The 15097-nt window shown below is 33.9% G+C and overlaps 1 protein-coding gene across 1 annotated transcript in view; it reads right to left on the bottom strand.

Moving 5' to 3' along the window:
- The window catches only part of LOC138182627 (uncharacterized), a 54597-nt gene extending 40243 nt beyond the window's left edge, over nt 1-14354 (bottom strand). Inside the window, exons 1-3 of the mRNA XM_069118660.1 lie at nt 14202-14354; nt 5536-5878; nt 579-908 (exon numbers count right to left, since the gene is read on the bottom strand). Coding sequence (XP_068974761.1) covers nt 579-908; nt 5536-5878; nt 14202-14354 — 826 coding nt within the window. The remainder of the gene's footprint in view (nt 1-578; nt 909-5535; nt 5879-14201) is intronic.
- Between the last annotated feature and the right edge of the window lie 743 nt (nt 14355-15097).

Here is a 15097-nt window from a genome sequence, read left to right as displayed (position 1 = left end):
TGTTACTGGCATGGCATTGTCGAAAGACAAGGTTGCAGTTTCCTAGCGTTTCTAAAACAGTTAGTCCATTCCAATCAGCACTTCTAGGTATTATTTTGTATTGCTCTGACAAATCTTGTAGGTTTACCTATGTCACAAGTATGTAGCGTTTTGAAAACGTCTGAATATCAGCTCGAAGGATACGTAATAAAAGATGGGGGTGTTCACTTAAAAATTATAATATCATTCTCGCAGAAGGTTTCAAAGTCACCGCAAGGTCAAATACGCAAGAGTATAATATGCCTCCCTCTACGTCACGCAATTTTTGTCTGAAACAACAAGTCACCGCAAGGTCAAATACGCAAGAGTATAGTATGCCTCCCTCTACGTCACGCAATTTTTGTCTGAAACATTTTTTCTTCATTTTTATCATCATTTCTTTTTTCATCATTCATGTTTTTCGAGACATTTAAACGATTCTAGATAAACCGGACACACCGTATACATACACATATATATAAACGAATACTTCTATAGAATTTTTATCATGCAAAGATACATTACATAAGAATACTTTCAACGATAATCTAGCCAAATACCTAAAGCGAATTTCACGCCGGTCCACGCCTGTCGAACGTAATTGATCAACCTCCTGTAGAGAGGTCTTGGTGGTCTTTTCGTTGGAGCACCTTCCTCTTCGTCGCCTTGGCCATCGTTGTCCAAGGTTCCCGGAGGTGGTCCCACGCCTGTGAGTGTGCCAACCTGGTTCCTCTCGCCAAGAATATTTACTACTTCCCGTAGCTCAGGCGCTACGCCCTGCAGTCCTGGAGAGTAATTCGCGGGGGCGACGCCTGAACCAAGAAGGCTCGCGCCGCCCCCGCGACCTCTGCCACGGCCCCGACTACCTCGACCCCAGGTGGTACCGGTACCTTCGAGATTATACAGCGAGTTACGCTTAAACGTGACGAGATTTCGAAGAATACCGATATTTTGCATGGGCTTGATGCGCAACGACGCGCAATGATGTGCAATATAATACTTAACTCACGATTTACCCAAAAGCAAAGAGACCATGTTTACAGCGAGAGATTAATTTAAGTTCGTTTGAATTCGTTGTTTCATAGCGTAAAGTAGTACGTTGCGCAGGTAGTATGTTGAATATTATCGGTTGTTTTGTGAAACTTTTGTGAAAATGTACAGAGTGTGTTTCAGCGCTCGATACGTACATGATCTGTATTACATTTCTATTTACATTCGCGAAAGGATACTTTTACAGGAAATTGTTTGATCGATGATTTCGTAACATAGTATTTTGCTCGAAGATAAGAATACTTCGAAGGATTCCTTTTTGGATGTGATTAATAAACACGAAGAATTGAATACTATGTTATATTTTCCTAAATTTTATCAGTGTTACCAATACTTAAGAGCTTAAATTAGATACGAATATAAATATTAGTATAAAATGATAGTAAGAAGGTACTGTATTCGTAGCGTTATAATAAACTTTCTTGTTATACCTATATATATTTCGCAAACTGTAACAAGACATAACAAGAAATGACATTTCTCGAGCTTCCACGTATTTAGAAGCATCGTTTGGCAAAAAGGTGTGGTTCGTCCTTTTGCTGCGCATAGTCAACGTACCCTGCTATTATTCTGGTTGGTAGTTTTCTTGATCCTGACTGTTTAGCTTATTTCCCTCCATTTATCACGCTTAGCCTGAACTCGAAGCACATTTCTGTTTGCTACCTTACACGCAACAACAGTCGGATAAGGGTAGTTTCAAGGAAGGAAGCCAGAGATCATGTAGTTTCGAGACACTGACGTAACTTCTATCAAAACCTCTGTACAGAAACACGCTGCTACTCTCTAGATCTCTAGACATAAAGCAACATAGAGATTAGAGCGAGACGCATTGAAACGACAATATTCTTGACAGGATATATACATTTTGGGTAAATCACAGGCGAGAGTCACGTCCGCGTCGCATGAAACTTGCTGAATTTTTAACGAGAACATGGGAACGGCATTAAAAATATGAGATTCAGCTTCAGTTGAAGAATTTCATGAAACAGGCGTTAAAACATTCATGAGAATGAAAAAGTTCAATTAACGCGAATCCGAGAGTTATCGATCTGACCCGTGCCCTGTGGACGTTTTTCTATTCCTGTTTACGGCTCCAAGTGCGGTTAATATATATATAAAATGTTTCCATTGGCCGTAATAGTTTTATTTAGTTTGATAAAATATTTTCTGCTTAGCTTCTTTTAGCATCGTTCTTGATCGAAATTCACAAAGGTGGATTTTGTAAAGTTGAATTTATGAATTACAATTTGTATCAAAATATGGAAGTGCTGTTTGTAATTAATGTCACGCTGAACATCTTGGATGCTTGCCAATTAATTATAAAATAGAAAAACAAAATATGTTATGTAGAATACAAAAGAGAATTCTTAAAAAAAATTAATTGCAATTTGCATAAAAATGGCGTTAAATGTAATGCTATTGTATCTAAAGTTTGATGAAGATTTTGGATGTTTGTAAATGAATTATTACTAGTAATTGAGAATTACATATTTCATATTCCTGAATTACGAATTATTGTTAACAATACGTATTCAAATGAAGTTGTATTAATTATGTTGAATGCATAATATCCGACGGTAAACTACCTTAAACAACGATTAACGTTCTAATTTCATTATTCCTTTGAGAAGATTCATTGAGAGATTTCTATGAAATAATGCATTCCAAAATTGACATAAATTGACCATAATGTTCATACCAGTGTGCATCTGTCTGCATAACTCAGAGTGACGTGTAATAAACATAATAAGCGCGCCTACTTGTGTAAGCGACCGATTTGTAATAAACTTTAAATAATTAGAAACGGTAGCTATGGAGAAATTTTATGTGCTTGAATGATAACAGTGGATGGAACACATTCATACATTAAATAAGCTGTAATTGTGTTCCGGAATTAAGCGGTGGTGCCACAGTAGTAATAATGTTAACTGACTTTGAAACGAGGTATTACTAGAATAGTACAGGGCAATGGTAATTAGTTCTTTAATTAGTTAAATTGCTTAATTGAAAGGCAATTATTCTACGTAACTGTGTTTAAACTAATTAACGAAATCAATTGTCCATCACTGAAAACAAGATATTAAATTAATCACTAACTATCAGCCATTAGTTTCAGATTGAAATACAGTGATTTCTATATTTATGCAAATGAACTACTTATTTTCTTAAAGAAAAAGATACGAGATGTTCTTGTCTCAATTTGCATGGATTTATAAATTACCTATTTGGTTCGAACTCTGTTAAAATAAATAAAATAAAAAAAGAATCAATTTATATAATAAGTAAGTAAAGTAAATAAGTAAAGAGAGTTTGTGATAATTTACCACTAATTTAGGTACTGAATATTACCTATAATTTGATCAAGTAAATGCTCTAATCACGATCACGTATGTTTGCCATAAGTCGAATATGGACAAAGAGAATGACCATGATGGCCTAGATACTCTGTGACGTGGAATAAGATGTTTAGGCTGTATCTGAGAATGACGTACATCACTGCATACGATGGATATTACATTTACTACCCGATATAAGCTATTATATTAATAATTTATAATTTATTAGAGTGAATACTTCGATAATTTTATTGAAAAACACAACAACCATTGCGTAATTATGATTTGATATGAACAAACTGCAATATGCAAACCTATAATTTTGTATTTCACTTAGTAGATCGTGGATAATCGTTATAAAAGCAAATACTGGCATTTATATCGATATTTTGAAAATAATATTATTACTGTATTATTAATTTTACTGTAGGTTAAGTATATATACCTTTCAAATAGCTTTGTATACTCCGTAATACTGGTTATATTGAATATAAGATGTAACTGAGCATAGAATTAATCTGCTAGTTTTATCAATATTTATTAAAATAATAATTTGGAATATTATGTCGGATGAGTGTCGGAAGTAATATTGTATTCTAGAAGCTTTTATGCAAGGCAAATTTTCTGTGTAAAGTTTGATCCTAACGGGTGAAATTTACTGAAAGGTTGAATAAAGCACTAAGCCTTTACAAGCGAAGACAAGTCTAACACATTTAACCTGGCACGCTAGATAAGATTGAGAACAGTCAACTAGGTGTCTTTCCTTATTCACTATGTATATAGTCTGATCGATACGATAATGCTATAATAACTATTTTCAATTTTTTAACCGACAATTTTTATTTATTTACAGTATCAATGAAAAATATGAAACATAACAATTATATGGGTTTATGTAATTTTCTGAAACAGTTTTTTGACTTTCTATCAAATTTATACAATACAAAACTACTAAATGAGCTATTTCACGTAATGCACGTAAACATCAATGTATAAAGCATATAAAATATACAGATCATAAAGTAAAATATAAAACGTTATTTGTAACCACCTTTTGTGTATTTCGATCAGCATATAAATCCAATGTTCTCGTTTTTGATTAAAACGATAGGAATTATATTCCAAAGATTTAATATTGCGTCTGTCTAAGTACATCCGTTAAATAATAGCCTCAAATATTTGTATTAAAATACGTAAAAGGTATATTCTTACATAACATTGCATTCAATTATTTTCAAAGTTGACAAAGCATTTGCGATTATCCTTTTTATCATGAGAAATGATATTTTTGATTATCGAATAATATTGAAAATGAATTTTGATGAATTTTCAAATGAGAATGAAATTTTATGTTTCGAAGCAAATCGTGATATTTTTATTAGAACAATAATCTACTAGTCATTTAAATGCCTATATTAATAACATGTATCTAAATCTATGAAATAGTAATAGTGCTATAAAACTATATTTTTATTCCTTTCAATAATATATCTGTTGTATCTTTTACAGTAAATAATTTGCCGATCTACACTATCCCAGGAAATTCCTCAATTATTCTATAATTATATATCCTCTATTATATTCTTTTTTATTTAATTTCCCCGATTCTATTAGAACATCTTTTTAATTAATTGCTGCAGAAAAAGTTTCATTACTTACGTGAAATTTTCTATGGTTTCCCCTTATTTCTAGTTCAAGTACAACTGACAATTAAAAGTTTTAATTATTTTACGAAATTACATTCAACATATCATATGAAATTTTAATATAATAATTAGTATGTAGATTTAACTTTTTTTGCAATGTTGCTACAAATACAATCACTAATACTTGTATATCAATTAATAATATTTATATTTACAAATAAGCAAATTGATTTAATTATAAGAACTTGCTTATACTTCGGTACAATATGATAAACATACAAAATAATAAAAGATAATAATTATTTTCCATCAAAAAAATAATAAAATCTGACTTGAAGCTATGCAAGTTAAAAACGGATTACGATATTAATTCTCACGTTTCATTGGAAGAATCAGAAAAATATAGAAAATATCACACTGTAGATAATTGCTCGAATAAAAATTCGTGAAGATAACATTTATCTTTTTCGGGTTGAAGAAGATACCTTGACGCTTTTTATAGGAGGGGAGCCCCACCACAGAGCCACAACCCCCCGCACTCCCCGCGACAGAGGAGCTGATGGTGGCAAGACAGGGAGCTCCCCGACCGCCACCTCCGCGTCGTTCCAAGTCACGGCGTCTGCACCCACCTCCGCCCCCACCACCACCGCCACCCCCGGCGGACAACACCACGACGGGTCCAGGGGTACGTTTACGTGCCCCTTCTCGTGCGGAGCCCCTTTTTTCAGAGGAGGGCCCCGCGATCTCCTGACGCCGTACTCGCAGGCTTCTTCGAATCCTGCAATAAATTTGTTCTCGTTCTTTCTTTGTTTCTCTATCTTCAATTATCTTTGAGTATTCTCAAATTTACATGAAACTTTGCTACTTGGAAATGAAAGTAGCGGAAGCGGAATCTCGATTACCAGAACATCGATAACACTTAAAAATATTATAAACGGCCTCTGATACGAAAAATGAGTTATTCGATTTAAAGAAATCGCTGCATTACGCATACATATTTCTAACAAATGCAAAGATTATCGCGAATCGTCTCATTCTATGTATATCGTGCCATGTCTCCCATTGCTAGATCGTACTTTAATGTTGTATGAATTGAACTTTGCAGCTGATCTTTCCCTATGGCATGTCGGTATTAGCTACTGCTATGCATTTGAAATCGATCGATGTCAGCGATTTTTCTTACTTTCCTAGTATACTTTACAGCTGGCAGTAACACATTTTCCAGCCGGATACATTCACGATCTCAGAATTCGTGAGGAATAGTAGAGAATCTACGAGGATTGCGATTTAAAACGGCTCTTTCTACGCATATCTTTTCTACAGCCGTCGAGTTCGCTGGGCAAATCGAGTTTCCATCAGCTTGCTTCAAAACAAGCTCTTCCTATTCAATTTTTTGTTTTCATCGGATTCTAATAACCTACGTGCTTCTCTGTTAACGCTGCACTTCTCTTCTTTCAACGACAAGCTATTGTAATTTAATGTGAATGCACTTAGCTTACGATAGTAATTACAACTGTTCTGTGTTATGAATCTTTATTGTACAAGATTATTTCTCACATTTGTATAATTAATTGAATACAGTGAAGCGTTCCATACTCGAACAGTCATCGTCTGAATATCCTAGACAACGAACGAATTAATCAAGTTACCCGGAGTCAAACAACTTGGAGATACTTTGTCTGCGTGAACTTATTATTTCACATAAATCGAATCTTTCTTTAAAGTTTGCCCATTCGAATTTAAATCGAATAACTTGATTTCTGTGAATGCACACTTGGTCAGAAATTACTTAAATAATCGAAATCAAGCTTAATATCTGTATATTTCATTGTTCGAACATGTAATTAATATAGTAAAATCGAAAAGATCCATTCGAGTTCGCATTCGATGAAGTTAATAAACTCTTATATATTTTCTACCATAAGCTCTGTACAGTTTTGTTTAAATCCTTTAAATTTTAATTATCATTTCGATCCGAGCAATGGTTCGTCAAGTATTAATTAATAAAATTTCAGAGCCCGATGTACGTTAAGCAAATACACTTTAATCGTAAATGAAAAGAGGATAAATTGATTTAGAAATAGGTACGAGATTTCAGCTGGCTCGTATGTAACTGTCTCGGTAAAAGATAAACCGGTCCACTTTTAATTTTCATTATGAACAGAATCACTCCCTGAGAAATTGGGACACGGAGAAAATGGAATTTTTCGACATAGTTACGTGCTCACCCTTTCTCGCGTACAACCACGTTGTTCCCTCTCTTCAGAGATGGAGTGTTTAAATTAACCCCTCGGATATTAGTTTTGTCGATCAGGTATGCGGAACCCACGATGTGTTAATGGATTAGATACACATGCGTTAATTTCGATGATAGTTCACGATGTTTCCCTTTTCACGGAGAACGCTATTTTCCCGATCCTTTTAAGACTTAAGACGATGCGGAGGAATCCTCAGAGTTGTCATAATGGGCACACTGGTTAGTTATGGGTGATTAGTTTGGCTTCGCGTTGATTTTGCCTTGTTAGAACCTGAAATCAATAAAGAGAAGCATGTCTGTTAGTTTTGCATGAAAACGTAACTATTGTTAACATGGTATTAATAAGAGTAGTGCTAATAACGAAGTAAGTAAAATAAGGGATTGTTATGATCGGGATATGAACGTGTTTACACATTTATTTAATAATTAAATATAAAAAGAATAGACAGAACGCATACAACACGCAAAATTATACAAAATATCAAAAGTATTGTGTAACACTCATTAAAATATTGGAAGGGTCAAATTTTCTGTTTGGGTTTTGTTTCTCTAGTTATCATGAAATCTAATTTGTTAGAAGTATCTTCTATCCAGTATACATTTGCGATGTTTATATAGTCTGTGAGAGAAGGTAGAAGTTATCCTAAATCAATCTGTATAACAATCTAGATTAGTCAGCTTTAAACGAGGTGATTTCTTTCACTTGTAAAGAACAGAGAAACATAAACTAGGATGATAAGAGTAGTTATCCTCGGATTAACTAGCATGCGAGAAATACTACATTAAGTAGGATAATTGTAAATTTACCATACTTTGTGGACGACAAGAGGGGAAACGGGGTAAGAATTGTTTGCTCGTGGGGTGTAAATGTAAGTAACATACTTTGTGGTGTGTTGGTTTTCTGAGTGTGAAAAATACAATTTTTAAATTACAATTCGCTGTTTTTCTAATAATATCCGTGTAGTCATAATAATTCACGATTATACACTACATTCTTGACTTTGTACCTTTAAGTTATTCTCACAAAATTAATTTGCGATTCATTTTGAAAATAATTACCTGGATAAAACTCATCCCAGTCATAGCAAACAGTTGAAAATTAAAGCTTATATATTCGATTTTTTATTTGCAATGTTATTCTATCTAAATCACGTTGTCACGTAAAGTAGTAGAATAATAACACGTACGATGTATTACTTTCCTTTATTATCAGAATATATGTATTTCAAACGTATAAAAGCGAATACCTTGCCAAGAATGATGTCAACGATTTATAAGAAATTACAGATAACATTCGTTTAATTTTCGTGCATATACAAGGAAATATGCGAAACGTGTAGTAATAACTAATTGCTCGGGGACAAGAACTAACAAGATTTCGACCCATAGAAACTCGAATACGCGCTCCTTGTCTGTATTCATTGAACACGGTTTATGTACAATGCACATGTGTCCAAACGATAAAGTCGGGGCCAGAGCGCTCGTAAAAGTACCACTAGAGCGAAGATCTTCGAGATCACTTGGAATAGAGGACCTTGTGTTCTGTGCACTTTGTAGGTATATCCTCTTATTCTCGATTCTGGCCAAAAGCTGGACGGTTCGAGAAGTGGAAGTAAAGAACAGATACTCTATCTTTTAGAGAATTCATCCGGGCAATATGAAAATCGTGCGAGTGAATCTGGGGCGTACAATTGAACAATCATCAAGACCAACTAAGCAGTAGAAAATAGCTAATAGCGTTGTATCATCAAGATGTTTTGTTTTTATGGTAGAATTAAAAAATTCTTCAAATTTTATTTCATTTTCATCGCTATACCGATTTGAGAATTTGAATTTAATCGCGTATTGCAACTCCTATAGATATTATTCTACTAGTTTCATAATTAATCAAGTAGTAACTTCATTCTCTGCCAAGACATGTTTTTATGATTTGAAAAAATATAGGGAACTTTTTATAATGATATACGCCGTGATTTCTCGTTTTCCTAAAAATCGTAATAATTTCAATTTATTGCGGAATTACTACGTGCGATGCAAGCTTATGATAATCCAGAATATTCAACATCTTTGAACATGGAGGAGGCACATATTGAACGAAAAGAATTCCACGTAGTTTCAAGTCTAGGTATTACCACGGGTTTTCAAGAATTCTATAAAAAATGGAGACAAGAAGAATACCTAACCAAGAGAGAAATATAAACCGTTCGTGAATATTCTATCGAAAGAGCTCCCAGCTACAAATACACTCTCGTACATAAGTATTTGAATAATTGCGATTCCATTAAAAGAAATATATTTTTATCGATAATATAAAAAACATATATATTTTCAAACTTATAATAAAAGAAATTTCTCTACTGTTAATTTCCCACTTCTTGTCATAGCTAAGATCAAATGTTGTTAAATTTAAATTATAACGAAGAATATGTCTGCATCGTTTGTTCGATGTGTGTTCTATATATTTGTAACAATGTGGAAGTGTTGAAACGTATGTAAATGACACATGACAAGCAAGATGTTTCTGCATCGCCTCGTCCAGAAAATGTCTATCAATCGCTTATTTAAATGTTCTGTCAAAGGCTTGGTATTTGTATGCGCGTCACGTAAAGATTATGCAGTATAAACAGGCGGAATGTAACATTTTTCAAGCATTCATACATTCATACATACCGATATGGTGCGGGCTTGAAATGTGCGAACATTGATTTTATCACAAGTTCGACGTTCCAATAAATTCCATCCAATAATCAATCATACTCTGTTTGTTTTCTGTCTATTGTGTCGTTAATTGTATATATCTTTTTATTTATTTTTTTTTATGTAAAAGAGTATATATTCCTAGTAATCAAGTTATAGCAACGTGTTTTAGTATAATGGTGTACACGAACATGGTGATTCCGAACGTTATTTGGAATTTGGAATTGACCTTTTCTGACAAAATTCTAACACTGAGTACAAAATTAACTGGCTTACCCGTTTTTTTTCTCATTCGTTTATTTTTACTGAAAGATATGATATATATTCATTAATCGAGGTCCTTTCACTGTTTGTCTTTAAAATAGGGCAGTACAGTGAATGTGAAAGTACCACAAGCGAGAAAAAGGTAATACCTGGTACAAAAATAAATCAAACATATGGAATAGAATTTTCCCATCCGAAGTTTAGTTTCCGAGAAAATCGATTTTGAAAATCCGCTGCGTGTCCGTGCATTCACGTGTGTACGTATTGTTCCTGCTTACAATGTCTACGTTACTTTTACGAATAACCAGTGTCAAGAAAACGTGCAGAAATATTTTATCAATTATTTTGAAATCTATTTTCTCCAAGGAATAATACGTGTTAAATGTTTGAGCTATTTCAAAGCAAAGTGTTTTGTTATGTATATATTTGACAAAATCACGCATTTCAGGAATATAGCAACTATAATTATACAATTATGATGAAATTTTATTTGTTATGGCCTAAACCTATTAAATATATCCAGTTCAAACAATTAATTATAGCTTCAATTATTGTAAATGCAAATCTATCTTTTGTTAAAAAGTATTGTTGTTAGAAAACAAACGAATGATAGAAATATTAAGCAATATCAATGACAGTAGTACGAAATTCGATTCTCGTTCATATCGACAAATCGGGCAAGATTTATTAAATCGTAATTCTCTCACTTTTTACGTCATGCTGTTGGAAAATGGAATAGACATCTGTCTAAGGTTAGCCATGGAATCGACAATTTTTCATGGATATCTGCCAGCCTACGTGACTAAATTTCATTATCCGCTCTAATTTCCAGCTATCAGGATACTCGTTAATAGTGAAGCTTTAGCACGTAATTGCAGCAATTCCTTTAACTACGTCCAAGGGAATATCTGTCAATTTTGGACCCACCTCCCCGTCGATATTTCGTTCTTACAAATCCGTAAGAGATCCAGAACAATAATATGGCTATGATACAAACGTGAAACTAGATTTTTATACTTACTATACTATACGAATAAAATAACTTTAATTTTTTTCCAGCATCGTTATATTGTTATGAATAATATACGTTATCTTTTTGCACGAGCAAAGTAGAACAGGGGTGTACTAAGGATATAAAAATAACAGAAAAAGTTCATATAAACATATATCCAATATGACCTTGTTTTTAATCGTGTTTTGTCTTCTGACTATTTCTTACGTGTATAGATATAATCCAATCGTATATAGATTTACTGTTTCTCTGCAAGATTCGAATGCAGCGAGATATCGGAGGAATTTATAAAATTGTAAACACTAACGAGTATGGAGTGTACATTCCGATGATGGAAGTGGCGAAAGCGTCTGCACGTGGAAAACGAACTACGTGATCGATCGTGACAGTCGTATAAGGTTTATTCCTTTCCCCCGAAACCCATTCCTATCTGCTCGAACGACTATCTCTTTATATTACCAGTTTCCACTCTGAATTTCACCGCACGACCATCACGATGGACCACTTTTCTTTCCACCCAATCTTCTTCTTGGATTCGTTGATGGTTTCCAATGTAGGTCTTCCGTTGGTGTTGCCGACGATCGAGAAAACGATCAAAAAAAAAAAAAAAAAAAAGAAAAAAGGCATCGGGGGAAGAATGCAAAAAAGAATGGAGACGATAAAGAAAATGGAGGACAACGAATTAGAGAATGTTACGGCTCGAAAAAGGAAGAAGTTCTATTACGAGCTGATCGTGCGCCTATCAGGAAAGCTAAATGTGAAATAAGTAAAAAACATTGCTACTAGAATGTCGTAGGATAACAAGGCGTTGCACTACGTGAACATCGGTTGCTTGATAAATCAATACTTCCGGTCGGTAGATTCTTCTGCTTCTCTTTCAGAGTAGCTAACATTTATGCGAAATCTACTAATCCTAAGTGCGTTTAATACTATCGTAATAGAACTGTTTTAATTCGAGGCACTCTAAGACGCAAACATTACAGAAATATCGAGAAATATCAAACTAATATTACGATTACGGCTGTTAAATATCTTTCTACACAAATTACGCAAGTTCTCTAGAACACGACAAATTTTTTCTAACAATAGAACGAGGTTACACCGAAAATACACTGATATGTTTCTTGCAATAATCTCGGATAAGAATCCGAGTAACAGACTTATTAGCTGTTACTTTGTATTCCGGTCCCCTTCTTTTGAACTTATATATACAGTACTTATATATACTTATATATATACTTATATACAGTATCTTAGAGAGTTACAGTAATTTTTGAAAGGTGAAAGGACGAGGTTGCGAAACTATTTTAGTACGAAATAAAACTACGTTTAGATATATAAATAATTTTAAAGTATAGAATATAATATAACGCATGGACCAAATATAATTACGCAGATATTGATAAATATCAATAAGTTATCAGTAATTTATAACTAATTGTTAAAGTAATTAATTCATATATATGTTCTGATTCAAGAATTATATCATTTCATTATTGTATATATAATAAAAATACATATATATTTGTATAACAAGAAAATTAATTCCTGAATCATAAAACATATAAAAGCGCTATTACGAAAGGAACGCGTTACCATGGAAATTGCAAGCGTTGACCATCGCAATTTCTTATTCACCTGGCAATCGTATCACGGTGTTACTTGGTGTATCGTCGTGACTCATGTTCTCACTGTAAATCAGGCTTTAAAGTTAGAAGATTTATGAACGCGGCACGAACGAACCCGACCCTAGTCGAGACCGGGGAGTGAACTTGTCTCGTGTGGAGGTCAGCCAAGGAAGACATCGTCGCCACCTTCTACAAATCTTCCAGCCTAGTGGCAGTCTTTCCAGGAATGTCTCGCTATTGGATACTCCGAGCTACGATGTGGTTGCGGCCTATAATTTTCACTGGTACGCCGAAGAAGACAGAGATATCGCGCGCGTGGGCCTTAGACATTTCGGTCGAACGATTTACATAACAGATATTTTATGTGCACGTAACTTATATCGTGCAGCACTTCATCGTACCGAAGCTGACCGATTTACCGCGCATAAATTAGCCCAACTCTAACGACAGAACGGAGTCGTCTCTAGTATATACATATGCACGCTGCGGCTAGCTAGTTCACGCGCAATACCACGTTACCCCAGCCAACGGACAATCGAGTTTACTTTCGAAGAAGAATCCCCGGGGAATGGAAGCTTCCAGAGCCTTCAGACGTCGCTCTCCATTATCGTTCGTGCGCCTTCATTCCCTACCGATGCATTATTTACTTTAGAACGCGCGAGATTCGACCGGCCACTTTATTAGGACGTGCTTCGCAATGTAAATAGCGGTTAATTGATGTGCTATTTTAATTAATGTGTAATATGATGGCATAGGAACATTTATTTGAAATGTCAAAAATGGTACAAAATAAGTTGAAAACATAGAAGAACAACGTTATATCTTAGGAAAAAGAATAAATCAATTAATCCATTTGTGGCTCCGAGGAGTGACGAATTTCTTTGGATTATAGCGTTAATGTTATTCGAAATAAAAAAGGTATGAAACATTAACAAAAATTAGCGTATTTACCTCAATGAAAAAGTTCTTATCACGTGTGAAATCCTTTCCTTTTATAGGAAATATTACTTTGAGTTTCACGTGTTAAACATTAAGATACTTTAGACAAAATGATAGTGATATACAATTTATAATATCTACGATCCAGTCAATTATTCTCTGCGCCATATTTTATTGAAAGATTCAAAGGATTTTTTACGATAAAAAAATAGAGCTATGAAATTCTGAAGAAGCTTATATTTCGCTGGAATTTAATTTATGGTCTTCTGAAATTCAATCGGTCGATTCGACTTCAAGCAGTTCCAGCCAATAGTAGGCAAAGTCTATTCGATCAGTTAAAATATAGTCTGTTACCGGTGAGTAATCTTTGGCATCTCCTAGGACGCTTAAGTTAGAGCAAATACCACCGTATTCCTTCAAGAGAGTCACGGATGTACGAAGCTGTGCAAAGCTGTATAAATCTTGACTAAGCCGCGTCATTGCATTGTCTCTGGATGGCACCTTCATCCTGAGTACATTTGCTGTTTCATAGGAAACTCGAATCTACTAACTAACAACACTTACATCGGATGTTTCTAAACGAATTATTTCTAATCCTAGTCGCTCCACAATCCCGATTGAAGTGCAATACTTTTATCCTTAGTCTCTCAATATTAATTTTTGCAGGTATTTTGTCCATTCAGTATTGTTAGAAAAATTTCTTATCTGTAACACGGTCATGTTTTCACTCGTGTCCCACATCAACTTTTGCGTAGATAATAGTTTTACTTTATTAATAGTATTATTATTAGTCTACATTAATAAAAATGGTAAGAAGTGGAACGAAAATATTCGTTTAATCGTCTGGAATTCTTCATTACTATTGCTGGGTGGATTAAATGTAAGAATTACTTTGGGTTAGATAGGTAGGTATAAGGTAGATTACTAAGGTAGATTTTATGATTGACTTTAATCTGCATATACTAGCCTTTGTTACACAGAAACAAAAGCTGAGATAAAATTAAATAATTCAACATGAACGTTCTAATATAATAATTATTATTGTAGTAACAGTCACGCATTAGTAATTAACTCAGTCACATAATAAGGTTAAGTAACTTAATTTGTATTCTGAAATCAACGGTACCATTGACACTAATTAAAATGAGCCCATTAAGAATCCAATAAAATGTAATATTTAAGTAGTTATCTATACTGTGGGTAGAAAATAATTTATTTTATAGCTAAATATTTGTACCTATATTTCTTTG

The sequence above is a fragment of the Bombus flavifrons genome, chromosome 8, assembly GCF_040668555.2.
Source record: "Bombus flavifrons isolate JBK064 chromosome 8, iyBomFlav1_principal, whole genome shotgun sequence".
In the NCBI taxonomy this organism is placed as follows: domain Eukaryota; kingdom Metazoa; phylum Arthropoda; class Insecta; order Hymenoptera; family Apidae; genus Bombus; species Bombus flavifrons.
The sequence above is the reverse complement of the archived record's forward strand: the minus strand, read 5'-3'. Positions and strand labels throughout refer to the sequence as shown.